The sequence below is a fragment of the Mixophyes fleayi genome, chromosome 4 (assembly GCF_038048845.1).
Source record: "Mixophyes fleayi isolate aMixFle1 chromosome 4, aMixFle1.hap1, whole genome shotgun sequence".
Taxonomy (NCBI): Eukaryota; Metazoa; Chordata; class Amphibia; order Anura; family Limnodynastidae; genus Mixophyes; species Mixophyes fleayi.
In genome coordinates, this window is record NC_134405.1 from 314,812,182 (window position 1) to 314,838,465 (window position 26,284).

The 26,284-nt window shown below is 40.5% G+C and overlaps 1 protein-coding gene across 1 annotated transcript in view; it reads right to left on the reverse strand.

The window, feature by feature from the left end:
• Window positions 1–7,304: 7,304 nt before the first annotated feature.
• NMUR2 (neuromedin U receptor 2) overlaps window positions 7,305–26,284 on the reverse strand; it is a 32,343-nt gene continuing 13,363 nt past the window's right edge. The window contains exons 2-4 of the mRNA XM_075210104.1: window positions 26,188–26,272; window positions 20,899–21,024; window positions 7,305–9,349 (exon numbers count right to left, since the gene is read on the reverse strand). Of these exons, the coding sequence (XP_075066205.1) occupies window positions 9,090–9,349; window positions 20,899–21,024; window positions 26,188–26,272 (471 nt within the window). The 3' untranslated portion in view covers window positions 7,305–9,089. The remainder of the gene's footprint in view (window positions 9,350–20,898; window positions 21,025–26,187; window positions 26,273–26,284) is intronic.

Genomic DNA, 26,284 nt, shown 5'->3' on the forward strand with positions numbered 1-26,284 from the left:
GCTTTTTTATAGTGCACCTGTCACCTACATACAATGGAACTGGCCATATAGCAGACTAGACTCATGCTCAGTCCATGTTGATTAAGCAATAGGATCCCATTAAGATATTTTTTCTGGTAGATTATAATAAGGGTGTTTAGGGCAGTTCCCCAGGGCAGAAGCCTGAAAGAGACCCCAGACATCCTTCATTCAAAATCAGTGGGACAAGCGAGTCACTAAGCTTGAAATGAGTGATTGGCTGCATTATTTTTTGGCCTGGGGTGATCTGTACTGAGATAAGACATTAGAACTATAGACCTTGTACATGCTCATCGTTACTCAGATGATCCCAGGATTTAAGCACACAGTAGTATCCAGGGGCGTAGGAATGAAAATTTTCATGGGGGGGGGGGGGCAAATGGACTACTATTGGGCTTGGAGACCCTTTTTCTTGCATTTGGTATCTGGTTTTATGACAGTTCTTACAGTGACTGTAGATATACAGAAACTCCCAATCCTATGTTAATTTTAACTGTTTCAGGGGTTGGCCAACCCCAGTTTCAATGTTTATGTTACTATAAAAATGTATTTATAGATTATTAAATAAATATTATTAACTACCAATTAGTACAGTAGCTGATAGAAAGATAGACCAATTCAATTGTTCATCTTAAAAATGTACATTTTCCATAGTCCTTAACCAAGTTTTATTCAGATTTTGTTGACCGCATAATCTCATTGGATGGGGAGTATTTTTAGATCTATAGTCACTGCCTCACTAGTTATGGTATGTGCTATAAATTGAAATTTCTATATCTCATGTTTTTTACTGTTACACCCTGCACGAAATTCCAAGTAAACGTAAAGTGAACAGCTAGTTGTTCAGCATCAACACAGGTTATTTATTAAATGTTTATGAACAAAGTTATTTTTTAAACAAACAAATCAATCTGTATTAAAACTATACTAAGACAATCTATATTAAAGAACATTTGGTAGTTATACTAAGACAATCTATAATTTTAAAAAGTTTCACAAGTTTAAAACAGATACCATGACTTCAGAAAGTAGTATAAAGGCTTTTGTGTAGAAGTTCATAGGGGGAGGGGGGGCAAAACACAGTCCGTGCCCACCCAACAGAAATAATGTGGGGAGCAACTGCCCCTTCTGCCCCCCCGGTTCATGCACTCCTGGTAGTATCTTATCTACACCGCGACCCCAAACCCCAAAGAACAACAGAAAGTGTAACAATGAGATACAATAACCTTGATAACAAAAAGTTACTCACTAGTAGTTGCTATCCGATCCAAAAATGAGTTTCAGTCAGGCTAAACAGATATGACTACAACAGCTGTCTACAAGTTCTGTGATGTCACAATGCACCTGTGAACCTCTGTCATATCCTCACTTCATCATGTGACTGTGGTTGCTATGATAGTCCATGACACTGTACAGAATATTAAATCGTGAATATCATCCTGTCATGTTATTGGTGCTTTAAAGAACTTTAATGTAATAAGATTAAGTTAAGGAACTCTTACAATAAAAAAGTCAGTAGTGAGAATCGCATCCAATATGTAGAATAAATGGATCAGACATTGTGGTTGGTGAATATTTACCAACATGCACAAAAATCTCCAGAGACAAAGCTTCAAAAACCTTGGATTGTCTCTGAAAATTAGGGATGGGCGGTAACTATCATCATCATCTATTTATATACCGCCACTAATTCCGCAGCACTGTACAGAGAACTCATTCACATCAGTCCCTGCCCCTTTAGGGCTTACAGTCTAAATTCCCTAACACACACACACACACAAACACACACAGACTAGGGTCAATTTTTTAGCAGCCAATTAACCTACCAGTATGTTTTTGGAGTGTGGGAAGAAACCAGGGCACCCGGAGGAAACCCACGCAAACACAGGGAGAACATACAAACTCCTCACAGATAAGGCCATGGTCGGGAATTGAACTCATGACCCCATGGAGGTATCCTGGCATGTACGGGGAATTACCAGTGGGTGGTACAACCTAAACTGATATATATTGTCCAAATAATGCTGCAAGTTAACTTAAGTACCAGGTGGTGACATACAAAGAGGAATGTAATCCACTCAAGGGATTGGACTATCCTCATCTATATACATACTGAAGGTAGAGATGTTCACTGACCCCTGTGTTTTGGCTTTGGTTTTGGATCTGGATTAAGCTTGTGTTTTGGTTTTGGTTTTGGCAAAACCGCCCTCGTATGTTTCGGTTTTGGATCTGTATATTTTAGAAAACTAGCTAAAATATGCTAAAATCACATAATATTGCTCTATTCTTTGTTCCTACATTACTATTATTAGTAACCTCAATAACACTAATTTCCAGACATTTGCAGTCAATTTTGACCACCTCACAGGTCACAAAATTATTTTCATATACTTTCAGACAAAGACTGCAGTGACCTGGCTGGATGCTAAGCGACAGAGCAACAACACAAACACACGGCAGTTCATAGCACATCTAGTAAACATTTCCACATAGCAGTGGCAGGAAGAAAAGTGGTGCAAGATGGAATTGTCCTTGGAGCATCGGACCTTTCCTGTTTGTGTGTTAGCTATATAACACAGTACAATATGGCTGCAGATTTAGAACAAGACAGACAGGTCTATTTCAGTTTCAGCAATGACAATTAACAATGGAGCATTGGACCTCTCTTGTTTTTGTGTTAGCTATATAACACAGTACAATGTGACAACAGATTTAGATCTGAGTACCGAGCCGACTTGGCTTGGTACTCGGATCTGCTAAGTTCTCGGGGAACCGAGCATGAGCATCTCTAGAGAAAATGAAAACATTGATGAAGTGAAAGTGACATTAATTCATCCAGCTGGTCCATCCCCATCCAATAGCTAGAATGTACACCCAGAGCCGGATTAACAATAGGGCTAAAGGGGCTACAGCCCAGGGGCCTCGGGCAGCTGATGGGGCCTGCCGGCATTCAACGGGTCGGGTGCGGCCCCACCCCTGGCTCCGACTGTCACCTGTTCAAGTTGAATGGCAGGCAGCTAACAGCAAATGTTATGCTGTTAGCTGCCTGCTGTCACTGTAGGATTTACACGGTGCGCATTAATTTCCTTACTGAGGAGATCTCGTGAGAGTGAGACTATGAGTCATAGTCTCACTCTCAAAAGATCTCCTCAGTAAGGAGATTACTGCGCGCCACGTAAGTGCTACAGGGAGTGAAACAACGAAAGGAAGTAAGCTCATGGGGGGGGGGACTCATGGCTGGGGGGTCCTCATGGGGGTGGCCCTCACAGTACACTTAGCCCGGGGGCCTCCCTTCCCTTAATCCGGCCCTGTGTACACCCTTTCTGAAATGGAAATACTAAAAACAAACGACGCCTTCAGCCAGTTCCAACCCATCAAGTAGCACCATCCATCCAGAGCAGCACCACCAAATGGTAATGATCTGTAGTAAACTTACTTTTGATATGGAAAAGATATAAAATTATCACAAATGTTTTAAATATTTCAGTATTAACATATTGTGTCCTTGTACATAATATACATCAAAGGAATTGTTTAAAGAGGTTAATTAAAAGTAATGAACAGGCCTAGATAGTTCCTGTGCTAATTATTTTAACAAACAGTACAAAGTGAAAGCTACTGTAGCAGATGATCCCATCATGATCCCAAAATAAAACTTTAGGGATTTATTAACAACAGTAAGAACAATTTGTGAGATGTTTGTTAAAAATTAAAAAATATGTTTTTTTGAGAAAATCAAATTTCTTTTTTCTATTGAAACATACTGCTGTATTTCATATGGAAGCCCATAAAAAGAGGTTTAAAATTAGACCTTGCCCAACTCTCAAGCTCTATTTGGTGAGCTACAAATGCAACTTAAAAAAATGTTAAAAGCTAATTTTTCGTGAAAAAATAAATGCAGCTTTAAAAGTATTTAATTCAAAACGAGTGCACATATCAGCCTATGATTTTGGGGGTTTTCTTTACACCCATTGTAGCATTTATTATACCAATTTTCATTACAATCTGTAATGGGCAGTTTGAAACCCTGTGTTGATTTGATGTGGAATGACCCATAGGTACTAGTAGTGAATAAGGGCCAAGTCAACAGGGAACAGTAGGAGTTTATCAGGGTATATGTATCCCCAGCACCAGATCCAGTGGGGCATTGGTGTTCCAAACTGCAACACTGTGAAAGATGCTCAGAAACAATATGTGTCTCCATTAGGTTGGACACAAGGATTGGGACCAGCTCTCCTGGAACCACTAATGCTTCTCAAACCTTGTAATACATAAACATATTTCTAAGATTTTAGTTTTAGGTAGAAATTGATCATAAATGTTCTGCTCGGAATTCACCTATCGTGTTTGTCCTGCGCGGAATTCCGAAATCATTGTTGCTTACCTGGATTTCTCCCTTATCATATCCAAACTACACCAAAGAGCAGAAGGAATTGGAACCACTGTCATCTCAGACTACAAATGGCCAAACTATACAGAATGCAGAATTTACAGTGCGGAATGCCATTCCATGGAATTGTGAAGCAAACGTGGAACTCATTCATTGTAACCACGGAACTTCACTTCTCTTTTCTTGACATGGGAGAAAGAGAAAATTAAAATATGATGCATTTTTTTCTATTTGAATTTTTATGTATGTTTTAATCAGAGGCCTTTAAAGTTGCAAATTAAGAGAAGAACAAGCCCCAACTTTTTGGATGTTCCTTGCTCCTGCTTACGTTCAATTGTTCAAGACACAGTTTTCTATTTCTCCAAGTACTTAACAAAATATTCCATATATGTTATTATATCTACATGTATTTACTAATGCTGGAGGAATTGCTGTTTGCACCGGCTGAGCCAGAGGAGTTTATGCTAAATTCTTATCTACGCTATCATGTCCCAAAAGTGTTACTAGGTTGCTAGTTATACGTAGAACAATTATGTCTAATACAGAACAAACTGTATGTCTTGGAGATATTTTTGGTACAGTTTTCTCTTTAAGCATTGGTGGCACCAGTGGTGGCTTTGTGCAACATAATTCCAGATTTCTTCAAGACTAAAACAAAGATTTAATGGAACTGGAAGTGCTGTATGTTACATGTCTTACAGTTTAAAAGTAGAGATGTGAGCAATCCTCAACACTATTCTGCAAAATATTTGCCTCTTTCTGCATTTTGCCAATTTCCTCAGTAGAACTTTATCTTAGGTTTTTCCAATTCCTACCCCGACCATACAAATGGTGATGAAATCAAGCATTTGGAAACCCCCCTTTTTGTGTGAAGGGGTTGGAAAGTCATTTCCACTGCACAAAAAGACTTGATTTTTGCAGCAACTCACTGCTGGTGGCGATACGGTCTCATACTATACTATTATGGGATGAATCTTGCACCTTCCAGTTGCACTTTCGTGGGAAAACACTTTTAATAAACAAAAAAAGAAGTTTATTTTAGTGAAGAGGGTGGTTCTAATGTGGTAGGTGTTGAAATTTTCATCTGCCAGTACCACTTTGTACAGACACGTTTACTGATTTTTCCCCCTCTCTTCCACCACTGGTTGCATTTCACCGCAGACATCAGACATTTCCTATGTTACACTTGCTGCTTCATCATCCAATTGTGTCCCTGGGAGGTTAGGTACATTCCCCTGCAATGCATTATGGTCCTCATTTTCCCACAGTGGAAAACAAAATTTTCATTGGCCAAAGTTTGGAGGTTTTAAAAAGAGAACTTACACTGCGGTCCTCAGTTCTAAAGCTGTGCAGCACAAATTAATTCCCTGGACATGAAGTCCAAAGCACAGTCCAGGGAATTTATACAACTGACTATCACAAAGTTACCCACATCCTAGAAAAGCTGCTTTTCAATAGTGCAACCATGCTGTTACCCATATCAGCCAATCAGATTCTAGCTGTCATTTGTCTAGTGCAATTTCCAGAATGAAAGCAACTGATTGGTTGCTATATGTCATAACAACTTTGTACACATAGTGCCGTTTTATTATGTAAGCCAGAAAGAATACTGATATTTTTTAAGGAAATAGACATTGATTTCACATGATTTTTGGGTCATGCTGAAAGTACAATAGACTGTATGATATTCTTAGGGAATGACTGCTTGGAACAATGTCCTCTATGGCTGTCTATTTATAATATGGTGGACTAAATATGAAAGGATTCTGTCTGTTCCATTTAGCAAGTAATATTTTACTTTTCTGTTTTTATGATGGGTAACCCCCAGAGCTTACTAGGACTCTGCAAAGGACGTACAGGAGCTGGCACTCATTGAAGCTGACTCCTGAGGCAGCAAAGATCCCTTTTGGATTGCCTGGTTCCATCTCCAAGTATGCCAAGCACTGGAGGATGGAAATGAATGAGAAGTCCAGCCCCAGGTATTGTGGAAGAACAGGAATTGGAGAAGGAGGAGCAGGAGAAGCATGGGAAGGCTGAAGATCAGAGCAGCATGGTTGGAGCAGAGAAGACTAGGAGAACAGTTTGGTTGGACTCCGACCCTGGGAGAGTGACCAGAGTTCCCCACAAATACCCTGTATTGGGTTTAGTTCACCATGTTGACAATAAACTGAGTCTCTTACTTACTAGTGCATTGTTTTGCTATCCCATTGGGCCATCAGAAGACTCTATGGTCCTATCCTGCTTGTCTGTATTCAAGTCCAGCTTATCTACTTTAAGCAGGCAACAGTGATGTCAATCCCCATCCCATGCATATTCCAGTGCATGTCAATAGGAAGTACACAGGGGAGGGGCATTGACAACACAACTGAGTGTTTGAACCAGACAAACATTACTAAATATACAGAAGAGCAGAATGAGATGGTTGACGGCTTCATGGACCTAGTGGATCAGGCAAACCGAGCATTAGAGTTAAATAAGAAACGTGATGTAATGATAGCCTCTATAATACGCTTTAACATGGATCAAATAAGTTCATGAATGACAGACAGCCTCATATAGGCCTTTTCTGACAGAGGTGTCTGGAGAAATAGGCTCTCTGTCAATCCACAGTGTTACTGACATTGATGTAAACGGCAAATGATGTGAAGCAAATATCTTGCAAAGCCTGACCCAGAACTCACAGTCAAAATACACTAAATGACTAAACATTGTGTCTGCATCTGTATATTCATCACTGAGACAGAAGCTGCATTAGTGTAAATTAATTACAGTCCTGCAATTAGTTATAACTAACATGCATATTTAAATGAAGTGTTCCTTGCAAAGAGTAGCATTTTATATCACATGCTGTACAAATCAATTAGACAACAACAATAACAATCTTCACAGTCATTGGTATGGATAAATGTTTATTTAACGCGGATATTTACAGCGGCTACACTTTTTATATCTATGAAGGTTTTTATACGTAAGTAAGTTTTTTACCCCCAATAATCACAGCGATAAGAAATCATTTATTACTTTATTGGCGTGGACGACACTCAGCTGCCACAGTGACAAATATCCAGAGTGTTAAAGGTAACTTATCGCTCTAAAGGCCCCTGCTCAACTCTACTGAGCATGTGCAGGTGTGGAACTGACAGCTTGGTTCTAGTTTCACTGCGTAAACATAGAAATACATAAATAATTATTTTGATCTACATTTATAAGCGGATATAAAAGACATAAAGCTGGTAAAATATATATAACAATAAGGCTTTTCGCCCTTGGATTAATATGGCCTAAAGTAGCATAATTTACAGTATATATGTTAATTTATACATGGGGTTTCAATTTGTATTGGGTTAATGGTTCTGCACCGGAAATAAAGAGTAATTGCCTCTGTTTGGGTGGAAAATTTTGCAAAGCAACCCCCACACCTTGCTCTCCCTTACTTTAACTATATAGATGCCCCTCCTCTAGGATCCCCATCCTCTGCGCTTAAGAGGCACCTGAAGAAATCGGGCTCCCACAAAAAAAGGACACATTTGGAGCACACAGCAAGCAGAGCTCTGAGTCAGCCAGACATACTGTCCCAGTCATTGTACTGCCGGGGCCATTAATGGGCAGCGCTAATCATTACTGCCCAAGTACCATTGCTTCGGATGGCTGAAGTGGCATGATGGTGTGAGTACAAGTTATGGATATCATGGTGCTTTGCTTGTGGTTTACACAGATCAGACCCTCCATTGTATGGGACAGTCTATTTTTAGGGTCCCCTACAGTGCAAAATATCTGATCAGAGTAGGAATTCCCACAGTTACCAACAATGGGCAGCACGGTGGCTTAGTGGTTAGCACTTCTAGCCCACAGCACTGAGCTCATGAGTTCGATTCCTGACCATGGCCTTATCTGTGTGGAGTTTGTATGTTCTCCCCGTGTTTGCGTGGGTTTCCTCTGGGTGCTCCAGTTTCCACCCACACTCCAAAAACATAATAGTAGGTTAATTGGCTGCTATTAAATTGCCATTAGTCTTTCTCGGCCCGTTTGTGTGTAAGTTAGGGGGTTTAGATTGTAAGCTCCAATGTGGCAAGGACTGATGTGAATGAGTTCTCTGTACAGCGCTGCAGAATTAGAGGCGCTATATAAATAAATAGGTGATGGTGATGAATTTAGGTGGGGATTACTTTGTAAAATATTCCACCAAAAGTGTGACTTCAGTACACAGGGCACACCAGTAAATACAGTTACAATAACCTACTATAGAACACAACATCATACTTAGCACCACCATGGTACACTACAATTACTTAATAAACCACAATAAGTGCTTATGTGGTTAATCATTTTGTGATATCTTACGGCAAGAAAGTCACTTTTTTCCATGTTTTAATAGTGTTTTCTTTGTTTAAAATATGCTCTAGTGGTCACTTAGTCTTGGGACCCACTAGATGCTTCTCCTTTATCTTTAATTGCTAGTCGCACACTAGCGTGGTTTGGCAATCCGTCGCTCTCCAGTTGTTAAATGCCATTAAATGATTAAGCTGTCCTTAGATTAAGCCACTTCCCTTATGACCGAACCAGCTATTGACTGGGCACAAGATTCTACAACCGAGTAAATTTATTACTTCCACAGTAACCCCACATGTTCAATATCCATTTTTTATCCAAGGATCACAAGTGCCCAGTCCATCATGACAAATCACAGAACAGTGGAGAGGTGGGAGCTGCAGACAGAGGTGCGATGGGGAAAAGAAGGACTGCCTTCTTCAGCTGAGTATTTGCGATTTCGAGCAGCCAAGATCAAGGTGGTTTTCTGGGGAACTAACACTTGGACGGGAAGTTTGGGAGTCCAGTGTTTGAAAAGCGGAGGGAGGAAGTTTCTGAATGCAGAACGAAAGCGTCTGGAGAGGAGATTGTAGATCAAAGGATTGACAGCAGAGCTGAGATAGAAGAAGACACCTAGGAGACGAGAGAAGGACAAGCAAGATTTAAAAGCTAATTAACCCAAGATTTTATTGTTTAAAAATAAATGCTTAGCTCATATAATCACATTTGTTAAGGATAGATGTTTGTGTGGGTGTTTCTGTGTCCACAAATCGATATCCTTTAACCCATAGTAAGATGATTTGCAAATGATATTAACTTTTCTGCAGCATTCTATTTGAAAAATGAATATATCTTATATAGTGTTATTTCTAACCTGTGCTGGAGATTTCAGTCTTCAATAAGGGAAGCTGGAAAACTTTTATTTTCTAACTATAACATCATCAAAAAATTACAATATTTTACAATCAACTTATTATGAATTGGACAACATTAAATAAAAGTGTACGTTTTAATTAAAACGTACACTTATAATTATACGCACACGTATAATAATTAAAAATATTTTTTTAATTATTATAGAAAATATAAATGCTAGGGTGTTGTACACTAAGCATGTTATCATAAACAAGTTAACCCGTGCATGATACTCATGCATTCTAGTCAAATCAAGCTACTTAAGGTCTTAAAAAGGTTCTTGTCATGCATTTGGACCTAGCCCAGGCCTCCTCAGGGGAAGAGCGTTAGTTCTCGACGCAAGCGGCCTTTTTAATGTGTGTTCATGAGGTAAAATTACCTCACGAAAATGAGTTTGACCCCTCAACTCGTAAATTTAGCTTTACTACCCCTCCCACGGGGGGAAGGGGGGATGATGGAAGTTAACTGACTTGACTATTCTAATTTTTTTGTCAAATAATGTCAGTATACCAAATTTCAGGTCAATTGGATGAGCCCTTTCTGAGAAAATAGTTTTTTCCACACACACACACACTAACGCACGCCTCTACACATGTGTGTTCATGAGGTAAAATTACCTCATGAAAATGAGTTTGAGCCCTACCAAATTTCAGCCCTTTTTGAATTTTTTTTCCCACACACACTAAGAATTTAGTAGGTCAGTGTATAACTCTGCCCAGCAGGTGGCGCTGCAACTTGGTTTTTTTTTTCCACACACACACAGACACCACTAAGCATTTATATATTAGATATTATTCTTATTAGCTTATACTTGCATGTATCCTGTATCTGGACTAGGATATGTATATGTACTTTGAGCAGGGCTTATGGTTTATGTATTTATACAATACTAATTTATTAATTTATGCCAATTTTTCCATTAATTCACAATACAGCTTCAAAATGTAACAGTAAGTGTGCACTGACATGGCATAAAACAAAAACCTACAGGAAGAGACACATAGAGTCTAATTCATTACGGAAAGTAAAGCAAAAAAAGGAGTAACTTTGCACTTAGACAAAACCATGTTGCATTGGAGCGGGAGGTATATTTAGAATGTGGGGACAGATTTATAGTTGGGGTAGAGCATGTCCTAGATCAACTTCAAATTTCAGTGTAAAAATAAAGTATTTGTGTGCTACATGAAAAAACAGCCAGTATTTAACTTACGTTCAAAAAGAGGATTTATATACTTACGTTAAATCCGTTTCTCTGATTCCGTCTGGGGGACACTGCTTACCATGGGGTGTGAAGGGGAGCATGGGAGTTGGCACCTAGCTAGTTAATTTCTAGCACTGCTGACAGACCCCTCCCCTATATAACTCCACCCCTGCCTCTTCCTCCTCAGTTTATTTAAAAAGCCCCAAGGAGAAGGGTCAACCAAACAAGAGCACACAGAGGAATAGCAAAAGGGAGGGATCGCAGTGTCCCCTAGACGGAATAAGAGAAACGGATTTAACGTAAGTATATAAATCCTCTTTTCTCTTTCATCCAGTCTGGGGGACACTGCTTACCATGGGGACGTTCTAAAGCAGCCCCCTAAGGGTGGGACCACTCTGAAAACCCTGCTCGTAGAGCACTACGAGCAAAATCTGCATCCGCAGATGCGAATACATTAAATTAATAGAATTTGGTATATGTGTGGACAGAAGACCAGGTGGCTGCCCTGCAAAGCTGGTCAGCAGAAGCCCCATTTCTTGCTGCCCATGATGCCCCTACCGATCTGGTGGAATGGGCCGTAAATCTCTCCGTCTCAGGCCGGTTAGCTGTTGTGTAAGCCTGCCTAATAGTTGCCGTAATCCATCTTGCAATGGACTGTTTAGAGGCTGGCCATCCTCTTTTGTTAGCATCATATAGGACAAACAGAGAATCGGTTCGTCTAATCTGAGATGTTCTTTTGACATAAATACGGAGAGCCCTAACCACATCTAACTTTTTCATAAACTGCCTATCAGAGTGAGAAGAAGATGAAAAAACCGGAACTACAATTTCCTGTTTCAAATGGAAGGAGGACACCACTTTTGGAACAAAAGAGGGGAGTGTTCTCAAAACTGCTCTGTCCTCATGAAAAACCAGATATGGTTCCCGGCAAGACAGAGCTCCCAATTCCGATACCCTACTTGCCGATGCAATTGCCAAAAGAAAAACAACCTTCCAGGTCAAACACCTAAAATCTGCCTTAGGTAAAGGTTCAAAGGGAGGACCTTTAAGCATGTCCAGTACCAGGTTAAGATCCCATGGTGCTGTAGGTGGAACATAGGGAGGTTGAATATGTAAGACTCCCTGAAGAAAAGTCTTGATATCTGGTAAATCCGCTAATTTCCGATGAAAAAAGACTGACAGTGCCGATACCTGAACCTTTAGGGAACCTAAACGAAGACCTGCTTCCAGCGCATGCTGAAGAAAAGCCAATTAGCGAGGGAGACGGAAGGAAGACATGTGATATGACCTATTTTCAAACCATCTGATATAGGCTCTCCAAATCCGCTGTAGATGCGAGCCGAAACTGGTTTTCGAGCTTGCATCATAGTGTTAACTACACTAGAGGAAAAAACCCTAGCCCTCCAGAGGCTGGCTTCAACAGCCATGCCGTTAAACTGATCTGAGGAAAATTCTGGTGATGGAAGGGACATTGAAGAAGGAGGTCGTCTCGTGGCGGAAGACGAAATCCTTATCCTATCGCCTTGGAGATTATGTCTGCGTACCAAACACGGCGTGGCCATGAGGGAGCTATTAGTATTATTGGAAGACCCCTTTGCCTTTGTCTGAGCACGCGAGGAAACATGGGAATCGGAGGAACCAGGTATCCCAACCTGAGCTCCCATGACATCGTCATTTCATCCACTGCCACCGCTAAGGGATCTCTTGCCCTTGTGAAAAACCTGTGAACCTTCTTGTTGTGTCTAGAGGCCATGAGATCTATATCCGGAAGACTCCCACCTCTGAGCTAGAGACTGAAATACATCCGGATGGAGTGACCACTCCCCCGGCATCATTTGATTTCGACTTAGATAGTCGGCCTCCTAATTCCTTATTCTTGGAATGAATACTGCTGAAATTTCCGGAACCTACTGTTCTGTCTAACAAAAAATCTGAGCTGCAATCTTCATTGCGGCTGCACTCCTGGTTCTTCCCTGCCTGGTGACATATGCCACAGCCGTGACATTGTCGGACTGAATTCTGACAGGGTGGCCCTGAAGGAGGGACTGGGACCCGCGAAGAGCTAAAAGAATTGCCTACAACTGTAACCCATTTATTGGTAAGGCTGATTCCTGAACCGACCCAGGTCCCTGGAGCCGGAGGTGCCAGATTACCACCCCCCAACCTCTCTGGTAATGGGAGGACCCCACTGTGAATCTTAGGCTGCAGATGACTCTTTGTAAAAGAAGAGAGGCGACACAAACTTGTATTGCCTGACTACTTGATCGCTCTCGGGGTAGTGGTGTTACAAAAAAACAATGTGGTACCGGACCCAGCAGGTCTATCATGTACCCCCTTGCTATAATACCCCGAATCCAAGTGCCTTGGGACGACGCTGCCCACTGTTCCCGAACAGAGACAGATGTCTCCCCCCGCGGCGCCACCTCTGGCGGAGTAGAGTGGTCGTCAGGACGCAGGCTTCTCCTGTGTCCTAGAGGCCTGGCGCCTAGCTGCAAACGAAGATCTACCCCTGATGGAGGAGCCTCGAGCATTTGGTTGTCTACCTCTAAATGACTGTCCTCTAGGCCAGGAGTTCCCTCTAAAGGGCTGACGAAAGGAGCTGACCCGAGAAGTCCTGCCCCTACCTGAGAGTACCGGCAAAGAAGTGCTTTTGCCCCCTGTTGCCTGGGAAATCATAGTATCCAATTCCGGCCCGAACAAACCTGCTGCTGAAAAAGGAATGGATTCAACAGACTTCTTTGATTCCGAATCTCCTTCCCAGGATTTCAGCCATAACGTTCTTCTTGCTGAAATGGATGCAGCCTGAATAGAGGAGGACACAGACGCTGAGTTCTGAGCCGCCTCATAAAGGTACCCCGATGCCTCTTTCAGATGCAAAGCCAGGGGAAGTAAATCCGAATCCTGTAAGGCCTCTGCCAGTTGGTCTGCCCATGTTTCCATGGCTCTAGCAACCCAAGCTGAAGCAAATGTGGGTCTAAAGGAAGAACCCGCAGCTACAAATATAGATTTTAGCTGGGATTCCACCCTGCGTTCATTGACATCCTGCAGAGTTGCTGAACCAGGGACTGGTAGTAAAGTGTGTCTAGCCAACCGGGCTACTGGAATATCTACCATAGGAATACTCTCCCAGCGGGCCACATCTTTCTCCTGTAATGGATACAGGGAAGGGTTCTTTCTAAGAACAGAGAACCTTTTATCAGGCTGTTTCCAGGCTCCCTCTGCAATATCTCTGAGTTCTACCAAAGGGGGAAAACGAATAGCCTTCCTTTTGGCCTTCTTAAAGAGACTTCTGTCTCTAGGAGTAGGATCCTCCGGTTCTGGGAGGTCCAACGCCTCTCTTACCGCTAAAACCAAATCATTAATAAAATGGCTTTTAGGGTCTTCTTCCTGCTCCAAAGGTTGCCCCTGGTCAGGATCAGCATATACTTCCCCCTCCTCCTCTGAAACCCCCTCCGGGTCTGAAAGGACCATAAGGGTATTAGTGGATCTAGGCCTCTTCCTTTTAGCAGGCGGGATGTTTGGGGATTCAAGTAACTGGTTTAGTTTATCCAAACCCTTAATAAATGCTGCGGACCATGCTGGTTCTGTGGGAACAGGGGCCTGGTCTGTAAGCAATGAGGAAGATCCTGGCATAGACTCTTCAAAATAACCTGTGGTAGCAGGGAGGCCCAAACGAGTACTAGCACTAGTAGCCACCGAGGCTGCCACAGTAGACATCAGCTGATTAGACTGTGACACCATCTGTGCTAAAGAGGAAACCGACTGTGTCAGGGAGGCCACCCAGGCCGGTTCCTCCGTCAGTGGGGCTGTAACAAGCTGGGATTGCTTGGGAGGACCCCCTGCATCGCAGACAGAACATAGTGCCAACGGGTCCTTCTGCCCACTAGGTAATTTTGCATTACATTTTGAACATTTGAAACACTTTACTGTAGGGCCCTTTCCTTTATCTGTCATTTTACAAAGGAAGGCACACCAAACATACAGACTTAAATTTAGCTGTTAGAGAGCGAGAGACAGCAGAGAAAATAATATGAAAAAGAAAAAAGAAACAAGTAATCGAACATAAAAGTTATACTTGTAAATTATTAAACCAAAATAAAATAACCTGGCAAGTGGGAGAACTATAATATAACTCCCACTAGCCCACTTTGCAGTCAGCAGTACAATAATATATGTTTAATAAATCAGATACTTAGCCACAGGCCAAACAGGGGAGAAGTCCAACAGCAGTGCCTGGTGCCTGCTCCCTCTGCTCTGCGTCCTTTCCCGGGCTTCTATTTGGCGTCAACAGGCCGGGCTAGTCCAATTTTTCCTGGAGAGCAGGGGAGCTCTATATCTTAGCTCCCCCCTCTGATAATGCTGTCTCTCTGTAGTGCTTTTCCTGCCCCATTAGCGGGGAGGAGAAAGAAAATAAATAATATATATAAATAATATATGGAAGAGTAGTGGAGACCTCAATTGAGGTCTCCGCAGCGGATTTTCACCCCGATGCCCCCTTCTATGTATGAGGGGGGATCTTGGTATGGCCCCCTTCCGTTTTCTCTCCTCCACTGATTTTTAAATGGCCACCGGCATTTTTCTTTCATTCCAATAACCGGCCCTCCATGCCCAATGGCAGCGCCGGTTATCAGTGAGGCCCCAAGAGTGACAGCGGTCCGGAGAGACCGCTAGTCCCTCTATATTCAAGCACCTAATTTGCTCTGCCAGTGAGAGCCTCTGGCTCTCAGCTGACAGAGCAGTGCCTGCGCTGCTGTTCTGGGAGTGTGCTCTCTATAATAGAACACACTCCCAGGTATGCCCAAGATATTCTCCCTAAAAAAAGAAAATAAAATAAAATTTAGCAGCAACTAAAACAGTGCCTAACTCCATGGGCACCTAGAAAAAACTGAGGAGGAAGAGACAGGGGGGGAGTTATATAGGGGAGGGGTCTGTCAGCAGTGCTAGAAATTAACTAGCTAGGTGCCAACTCTCATGCTACCCTTCACACCCCATGGTAAGCAGTGTCCCCCAGACTGGATGAAAGAGAAATAATAAAAGAATATGCACCCCTTGCATTATAACATGGTTTTGTCCAGAAGAAAACATACTAATTTTTTTTGCCTTACTTTGCTTAATGAATGAGGCCCAATGTCATACCTCCCAAGTGTCCTGATTCCAGCGGGACAATCCTGATTTAAGTGGACTGTTCGGTTGTCCCAGGCCCATAGTATCCACTTTTCCACATATGCATAGAATGGATAAGGTCTCTGGATACTGAGAGGTTCTGGGTTTAGATACAATGGTGTCTCATAATGACACTGGGAAGAGGAAGAAACCAGATACAGACAATCTCCGAGAGATGAGTGATTAGATTGCAGAGCAGGCAAGTTATAATGTTTACATTGTCACCTTGTTCTGTTTTTAAGCAGACATCCACATGGATTAGTACAGCAAGATGGTGCAGCTTATTACATTTACGATTGGTCCCGCTTCTCTAACGCTTGTGAGCAATCACTATGCTCCTCATAGTGATCAATAGATCCCTATTCATTCAAGTGCTCCCACTGTGTTTAGCTCATGTGAAAGTAGCACAGTGTAACAACCCCGGTTCTATATTGAGTACATGCAATGACTTTAAATTATTCCCCCCTTTGATATTTTTCACATTTAATTTCTTACATCATGGGATCAAAATGGATTAATTTGGGAATTCGTACCACTGATCAACAGAATATATTATAGTAAACTTAGTAATATCAAAGCTTTTTTAACTGCAAATACCAGAAGATCATTTAAAGCATTCACCCACTTTGCTAAGATAGAGCTACATAAATCTGGTGCAATCAGTTATCTTCAGATGTCACATAATTAATTTTATGAAGTCTAGTTGTATATAGTGTTTAATTTGTTGTTAAAACAAATACATCTGCCCCTGTTAATTGGAGCATTTGCAAATCAAAGCTTCACCATGAAGATAAAAAAACAACAACATTTCATAGCAAATTAAAGTAAAGGCTATTGGGAAGGACCAATCAGTGAAGAAGATTTCAAAGCCATTTAATATCCTCCAGAACACTGCCAAGCTCTTCACAAAGACCAGGAGAGGGTACCGCATAACTTTGAATTTGTCCAAAACAGGATCCTCCAAAACTTTGCATCTATTGGTGAAGCGGTCTTCTTCATTAGTCCACCTATGTCAACTCCGAGAGAGTTACAATTTTCCATGGGAGAGATGGGGAAAACTTTCCATGGGAAAATAATAGCCAAGGCACTTCATATATGGCAAATAGAAAACTATTGTTGAAGAAAAATTACATGAAATCTCACTTGGGAGAAGTTGTATACTCTTCCATCAGGAAAATGACTAACAATACACAGCAAAAGAAACAAGGAAGTGGCTTAAATACAAAAACATATAACTATCCTTGCATTGCCCAGACATGAATCCTGTAAAGAATATGAGGAATTATTTCAAAATTACTGTTAACCAATGATCTCCATCAAAGCTGATTAGACTCTAACAATATTGCAAAGAAAGTGTCCAAAGTGCCAAATTTGTAGGGATGTTCTGTACCCATATAGATTCACAGCTGTCATTGCATCTAAAGCTTCTACTACCAACTATCAAAACAAGGAGGGTGAATTATTATGTAACTACTGTGTGTGTGTTTTATTTGCAATTAAGGAAACTTTTTTTTAGTGGTTTTAGACATTTTTATTGCTATTGTTATTTGACATTGCAGAGTGTTTTGTATTGAGCAGTGATAAGAATGGATGCATGTTGATGCCGTGATGTAAGAAAACAAAATGTGAAAAATGCCAAAAGGGGAGATTATATATATAATCACTGCACCCTAATATTGACCCGTTCTGTATGCCTCAAGTGAGCAGATGTTGCCAATATCTAATTGTGCCATGTGGGTAATCAATGCAACCAGTCAAGTTTAAGCCACTTTGTTGCCACTACACACAAATGTATTTTGAAAGCAACTAAGGATGGGCACAAACCGGTCAATCTAGGTGGGCATCTTTAGCCTTCTCAGGTCTGTATAATTATGATGTGAATGCCCATGGTATTTATTTATTTTTCTACAGGGATGTCTATGGTAAGCAAGTTTGTATCGGGGCTAGAACTAACCTGTAACCAATAAGACCTTCAGAACCTTCTCAATACACAAAGTTCTAGTCAACGACAAAAGGAACTGCAGCAACATACATATGTGAAGCATCTATGTTAAATTAAATTATTATTTTCCTGTAAACAAATAAAAGTTAAAGAGTAAACAAGGTAATGCAAGTAAAATGTGTTTTCTCTACCTAACTGATTACGCAATTAAAAAATAATTAAAAAACAAAAACAAATTCTTCCTGCCAGCTATGGGAGCCAGATAGGACAGGTGTGAAGCCAGCATTAGGCACAAATGCAGAAGCTTTGCTTATCCCAAAACACTTATCTGTGGTACTTTGCCAAAACTCTTTATTTCCTACAGGGTATGGATATAGGACAAGGTGATAATTTTTGGCTACAGTTCAGAGGTTATCCGCATCCAGATGCTCCTCTTGGAGTAGCTGGCGGCCAAAATTCAGCAAGTGTGGAAACACTTCTTATTAAAAGGAATGCCTGGCTATTCATCTGATCTGAGACATTTAATCAAGACACGCTCCATATCAAGACACCAGAGGATTTCACGTATTCCAGCCATGTTGCACCGCAGCCAAAAATGCAAACGCTGTGTCTGATTAGAAAATGAGGCGACAATTTAGAAAAGGCCGGGGAAAAAAATGAACGCAGCCTTGTTCCTGTCAAAAATGGAATTTTAATTGCGGAAGAAATTCTTTCTTCTGGTTCAGTTGCTCTAAAGGTGCGTGGATTCTCACTGCATTAACCCCTTCACTACTGAGGCTTTTCTCGCCCTTGTGCTGAACACTTTTGGGCTCATCACATATTTATATAATGACTGCTGATCAAAAACAATCAATAGATAAACAAGGATAACATCATTTGAGAAAGGGGACTTTAAACGTGGGCATCCCCAAGTGTCAGGGATAAGGAGATAGGGGCTCTAAAATAGCCTCCTCCTAGCCCTCACATTTCTAATTGACTATATATATAAATGAGCTAGGTCAATAACCTCTCATTTGATGCAGTAGATTATCTAGTTTTTCAGATGGTATGCTTTATTACTACCCTTATTATTCCTCTACATGTTTTGCATTCCATTCAAGAGAATGGGGTTTATTTATGAACAATCATCATCATTGTCACCATTTATTTATATGGTGCCACCATTTCTGCAGCGCTGTACAGAGAATATTTGTCATTCATATCAGTACCTTCCCCCTACAGTTTATATTCCCTAATATATACACACAGACTAGGGTTAATTTTGTCAGCAATTACCCTACCAGTATATTTTTGGAGTGTGGGAGGAAACCGGAGCACCCGGTGGAAACCCACACAAACTCGGGGAGAACATACAAACTCCACACTGATAAGGCCTTGTTTGGGAATCAAACTCATGACCCCAGTGCTGCGAAACAGAAGTGCTAATCACTGAGCCACTGTGCAGATTGTTCACGTTAATCATTGTGATAAGAAATTAATTAATTTGTCAAATCAGTAAATTGATTAGCTGGAACAGCAGCTCCCATAAGAGCTGAAGTAGAATGCAATAATGTGAACCCAGCTATAGACAAGTAACATTTAATGGTGCACTATTGCTACACAACTTATTACCTGACATTGTTATACTTTTATGAACATAGATGAAAAACACATATTTAAGGAAAATCAGTTCTCATTTTATCTTCCATTATTTTGCTTACTTTATAATTTAGTGACCCAATATTACATTCTGGGATTAGCGTTGTTATTTTGCAATAGGTTTTCAGCTACAATCTTTGTTGACCTGATTTCCATTTTACATATTATGCTACATTCCTTTTATGTCCATAATACATTTTAATTAACATATAGTTTTAGTAATGTAAATGTTCCCTTTCTCCCTATTGTCTCCAATACTTTACTGTTTAACTCCATTGGTTGAATTATTCATAGAACAGTTGTTGCCATAGTTATATGTAAAGTGATTGCCTGCACAGTAAACTGGAGATGGAGGGAGAGTGGGCTGGGGGCCAGGAAGCTATATGAGAAGCTCATCTCTACTGCCTCTAGAGTTCTGCAGTAAATAGGCTTCATGTATTCTCTTGATAGCAACAATCCTGACTATATGAATGTGGCCAAAGTTCAAAGTGTCAGAGGTTCATTTGATTGTTTTAATCAGCAAACAGTGCTTTACAAGGGTTTTGTATGTGAGATATGTGAATGGATACAGTACGTGAAGAAAGTGCTAGAGAATGGAGCAACATAGTATAAAGACCAGTCACAGAAGAGTGTAAGGCCATCAAGAGTACAGTATGGTGGAAGACTGGAAGAGTGGAAGAGCATGGTGGAAGACTGGAAGAGTGCAAGAGCATGGTGGAAGACTGGAAGAGTGGAAGAGCATGGTGAAAGATTGGAAGAGTGGAAGAGCATGGTGGAAGACTGAAAGAGTGGAAGAGCATGGTGGCAGACTGGAAGAGCATGGTGGAAGACTGAATGAGTGGAAGAGCATGGTGGAAGACTGGAAGAGTGGAAGAGCATGATGGAAGACTGGAAGAGTGGAAGAGCATGGTGGAAGACTGGAAGAGTGGAAGAGCAAGGTGGAAGACTGAAAGAGTAAAATCGCAAGGTGGAAGAGTGGAAGAGCATGGTGGAAGACTAAGTTCAAAAAGTCAATGTGAACAAGAGAATGAAAAGCCTTGTATAACAGAAAAAGGATTTTGGATTGTATTACTTGATAGGGAGCCAGTTAAAATACTGAAATAAGTAAGATAGATAGAATAGATAGATAGATAGATAGATAGATAGATAGATAGATAGATATAGACAGCGCTATAGTATAAAAGTGGAACTCTCTGTATTAATGATCGCCTACCTAAACCTTTCTACAACAGAGGACTGTATCATAATGTAATATTGTATTGTGTCGCATATAAAGTACCAACACAACTACTGAGTCAATCCATTATAACATGTAATACTTACCGGAAATAACATGAATGAGGTTAAAGACATTGGCAAGGGGTTCAGTCCATTCAACCACAAAGCTAAAGAAAAGCCGATCCACATGAAAGGGAGCCCAGCAGAAAGCAAAGACCATCACCAAGACAACTATGAAGAGAAAGTGTGAGATTAGTATATAAAGAAATATGCGTCTAATTCTTATCACTGCACAGGACTTCTAAGAATGTGTCAAAATGTAGCATAATAGAAGGGAACTTGTATAGGATGGACCAGTGTTTCTAAATTGCTTTCCTTCCTTTCCTTAAAAAGAAACTCATAAATTTCCCTATAACAAAGGTCCATCATAGGAGGGACACCCTGAGTGTGGAGCCTCTGCCAGGGTGAAAACCAACCCCTATCTGGTCAGCACAGGGTTGGTGCCTATTTGGAGGGCTTCTGTAAAAAGCAGAAGAAGTGGTTTGTGGTTATCTGACTGGTGAAGGGGAGTCCTAACAACTACAGGGGGTATATTTACTAAACTGTGGGTTTGAACAAATGGAGATGTTGCCTATAGCAACCAATGAGATTCTAGCTGTCATGTTGTAGAATGTACTAAATAAATGATAATTACAATCTGATTGGTTGCTATAGGCAACATCCCCACTTTTTCAAACCCGCCGTTTAGTAAATATACCCCCAGGCGTTAATAATTTATTGGCAGTTAGCAATAATGTGTGAGTGGGTAGTCTTTTAATAGGGACTTTTCAGTTTTGTCGTTTTTTGCCATTTGAACTATCTAAGATCTAGAAAGAAAGTCTTAATAAATTAAAATTTATTGCAAGATTGTGCTCTATCCATTATACTGGGATCACTAGGGGTGCATAGTTGCCACTCCACGTGTCCCAATCTTGTTTATTATCCCAAACCCAGTGCTTGGCTGGCACTTTGCAGCCACTATAGAGGCATACGTCCTGGGCTGGGGGGATGGTTTTTACTGTGGCAGAGGAACCCCAGTGCTCATGGTCTGTGTGTTATAGTGGAAATCAGCCAATGTGGTCTAGCCATTGGGAATTTCGTGGGGGAAGGTGTTCTTATTTATTTACTTTACACAGGGCACATTGGGGATGATTTATTACAGTTAGCACATGCCACCTCTGTACTTTAAACAGTACTGGTCCTATGAAATCAGATACTGTTCTTATGTGGGGGGAAGGTGGTCATTTTGCTTTTTATATTTTAGAATAGAAGCAAATTTTGCAGCTTTTAAATTGAAATTCAACTGAAATTCTGCAAACACGATGACTGGGGCTTCATACAACCGTAGTCACTGCTTTAGGGTACCTAGAATTTTTTAACAAAAGCCCAGGACACCCATATAACCAAACATTTGCTCAACCCATGAAGTCCACATTAAACTTTACTTAACCTATACCTATATCTAGTTTATAGGAACCTAACCTTAATTATCCTATTCATTTGCATCAGAAATCTGAATTTTAGAATATAAGATAAGTTTGAATTTTTAGGTGAATAAAGGGGACTGTCCTGGTAAAATCGGGACACAAGAGACCGACAGTGGTTCCTTGTGAATGGATGGCAGCTTTCTTAAACTATTGGTTCAGCCCACACAATGGCTGCATCCAATGTCTGTAGAAGACAGGTGCATGTTAAGGATTAAAGTACATTAATATAGCATTTAAAAGTTACCTAATTCATTTAAACTAAAGGTATTTTTTGGAAAGAATACAGACATCTGTAACACAGACAAAGTGTTAATAATCCATGCCAGCAAACTATATAGTCACCGAGGAGCGTTTATAGTCTATTTCTCGTTTCTTTAGATAGAAAGAAGATAAAGTACTAGATTAAATGTGTTCTTGCCATGCCTACTGATAAGAAAGGTTTGTCAGCAGGAATATATTTAACAGTAAATGTCAGAATTGATCAAGAACTCTTCTGCTCTATTCCTCTGTCTGTTTTTTCTTTTCCAACAGCTCTTTTAAATCTTACGGGGACAGGATGTTTCCAACCTCACTCTAGGGGCTAGATTTACTAAACTGCGGGTTTGAAAAAGTGGAGATGTTGCCTATAGCAACCAATCAGATTCTAGTTGTCATTTTGTAGAATGCACTAAATACATGAAAGCTAGAATCCGATTGGTTGGTATAGGCAACATTTCCACTTTTTGAAACCCGCACTTTAGTAAATATACCCCAAGGAGAGGACCTTTAAGGGATTGTTCAGCTTTGCAGCCACACGTTGGTTCCTCCTTGTATAACATGCTAGTAACAGATTTCGGTTTTGCATCACCAGCTCTGTCACCTGGGAGAGGAGAGAGCTGGCAGTACTGGAAGCAAAAACTGGACAAGAAATGCAAAACTCCCATTTAGTAATTATATAAAAAATGTGGCATGTTTATAGTAAGTCTATACTTGCCTACTCTCCCAGAATTTCGGGTAGTCCTCCCAGACCCCCGGAAGAGTAGGCATCCTCCCGGACTGTGATGGAGGCAGGGCTTAATGATGAAATTTTGCATCACTCACTTCCGAACAGAGGGAGAAGTTTTCAAAGTTCCAGAAAAACCAACCTTCATATATAGGAAGGCCAATAATCTAAAGGATAGACTCATTAGGAGTCATCTACCGGATGAGAAAAGAGTGTCGGTTAGAAGCAGAGGGTTCCATAGGTGTGCTCAATGCATTGTTTGCAGAACGTGTAAAATGAAACGGAATAAAACTACGACTCTCACCTTAAATGGAAAAAAGATTCAGATAGAGCAATTTATTACCTGTCATTCCATAAACGTAGTTTATGCTATCGAATGTAGCTGCCATAAAATTTATATAGGTAGAACCACCCGTCCATTAAAGGTGCGTTTAAGGGAACACCTCTATAACATTAGAAGAGGTTTGGAAATGCATGCACTATCACAGCACTTTAAAACTCACCATTCATGTTCTGATGAGCAAGTTATTGGTTTTTGGGGACTACAGAAAGTAGAGGAATCATGGAAAAACAAAGATATTGTGGGTCATTTATCCAGATCGGAAATGAAATGGATTTTTAATGTAGACACATTGATTCCAAAAGGCCTAAATTCAGATTTTGAATTAAAGTGGTTTTTATGATAATGTCACATCATTATTGGGGTTGTTGTTTTTTAATTTCTAGATTATATGGAAGTTATTTTAACAACACCATTTTAGAATGTCAAAGTTGATGTTAATTAGATAACAATGTCAATGTTTATAAGTATCTTTTTATATGTATGTATTTTTATATTTTATTTTTTACTTTTTCATATTTCACTGTGAGCCATACAATTGGTTTCCCTCACGAACTTACCATTCAAACCACTATTGGAACAGAGACTAACTATAGAGAAAAGGGATAATAAGACTTTCGTTTCTGTAAGTTCTTGATACATTTCCAGCATGGATATATGAATGAAACGGAGAATACTATAAACATACACGTGACCATGGCAACGGAGATTGAGCTCAAACGAATGGGATTCCGGAACTTCAGCTTTTCAACTACACAACCAAGCCTCGTTCTGAATAGTGGGTGTGTCCGGGAGAATAAATAGGACACTGGGCTCACAGATTATTACACCTTGAAAAAGACCGCTATTAGGTTGAAACGCGTTGGTTTGAACAGCTGAGTTACCAGGATTGTCGGACACACGCACGGATGGATGGTATCGATTGGGGTGAGGGATACATCCACCTTGTTGTTGCACGCGAGAACTAATCCGCTTTCCGGTACGAGCAATATGTATTTGTAATTTACTTGATGTTTTATAAAAGGTAATGCACCAGATTGTTTTTATTCTTCTTATTTTTGAGTGAAAATCGCCAAGAGTACTATTTGGATCAAGTGAAACATCGTTGTATCCTCTGAGGGCCTGATTATTTCTACTATTGAGTAAGCGCATACCCTATAGGGGGCCTCCACAGAGTGAAAACACGGGTGTCATGTGTACCATCAATATCTGGCACGGGCATATAGTTATAAAGGAGTGTTAAAGATTTATCAAGATCACACTTTTGCCAACATACTTCGCCATCAAAATTTTCTTTCTGTGTATTATGTTTCATATTCTAGATTATTGAAATTTGGACATTGTTCCTATATGAAATATACATCCTTCTTCCCAGTGTGTGTGAAGACAGCGCCTAATGTATGTATCGATCTATATATGTCCATGTTATTGTAAAGTTGTGGTGAACTTTTTCTGATACAAGCAGGGCGGCATATCTTAGTGGAGCGCCACGGACACAGCTCAACATTGCAACATTTAGCATTTAAAAGTTACCTAATTCATTTAAACTAAAGGTATTTTTTGGAAAGAATACAGACATCTGTAACACAGACAAAGTGTGGCATGTTTGTCAAGTATGAGTAAGTGATAGAACAGAAACTGTGGGCAATTCATTCAGAAGCCACATTTACTACTGGGTCCTAACGGGTTGGTTCTGTCAGCTCTAGCCTCTTTCCACGGAAGGGGTACATTAGAGGTGTCCCTAAATAGTAGAAGTTGTGTAAAGGTGGACAATCACTTTAATACTGTGTGTGATGGGTAATGGACAAGTCTTAACGCATGCCTCCCAACACTGAGACATGGAAAATCGATCCCCAATTCACTCGACAAAAGGCCCACTTTGGGTGAAACTTTTCCCTTTATCGCTTAAACTCTGCCACTTATGAGGGCAAAGATATGGGCCTGTCCTGCCAAACTCAGGACAATTAGGAGGTATGCTTGAGGTACTAACAGTATATTTACTATTTATTTAAATATTGTAGGTTCCTTGAGAATGAATACTATGGGCCTGATTCATTAAGGAGAGCAAGGCAAAAAAAAGGAGTAAATCTGATCCTGGACAAACCATGTTACAATGCAAGGGGTGCAAATTAGTTGATTAATTTGCGTGTAAGGAAAATAGTGGATGGTTTTTCATATAGCACACAAATACTTGATAGCTTTATATTTACTCTGAAGTTTGAAGTTGATCTAGGACAAGTCCTATCCCAACTATACATCTGTCCCCACATTTTAAATTTACCTCCCCCTCAAATGCAACATGGTTTTGCCAAGGTGCAAAGTTACTCCTTTTTTGTGCTTTGCTTTTCTTAATGACTCAGACCCTACAAGTTCATGCATTCTGGCTAGTTTATGCATTAATCCAATACAAAGATAAAACAAATGGTGTGACTCATACAATCACATTTTTTGCTACTGCTGCATAGGCAAAACAACCTTGTTCTTTTCAACTCTACAGGAAACACAATCATTTTAATACACAATATCAAAGTTCACTTTATACTTACAAAGCATCTTTGTGACTGATTTCCGAGAAGGCCTTTGAATGTTTACAGACATTTTGTCGGCTTCCAGTGAATGATCGCCTCTGAGCTGAATGAAAGA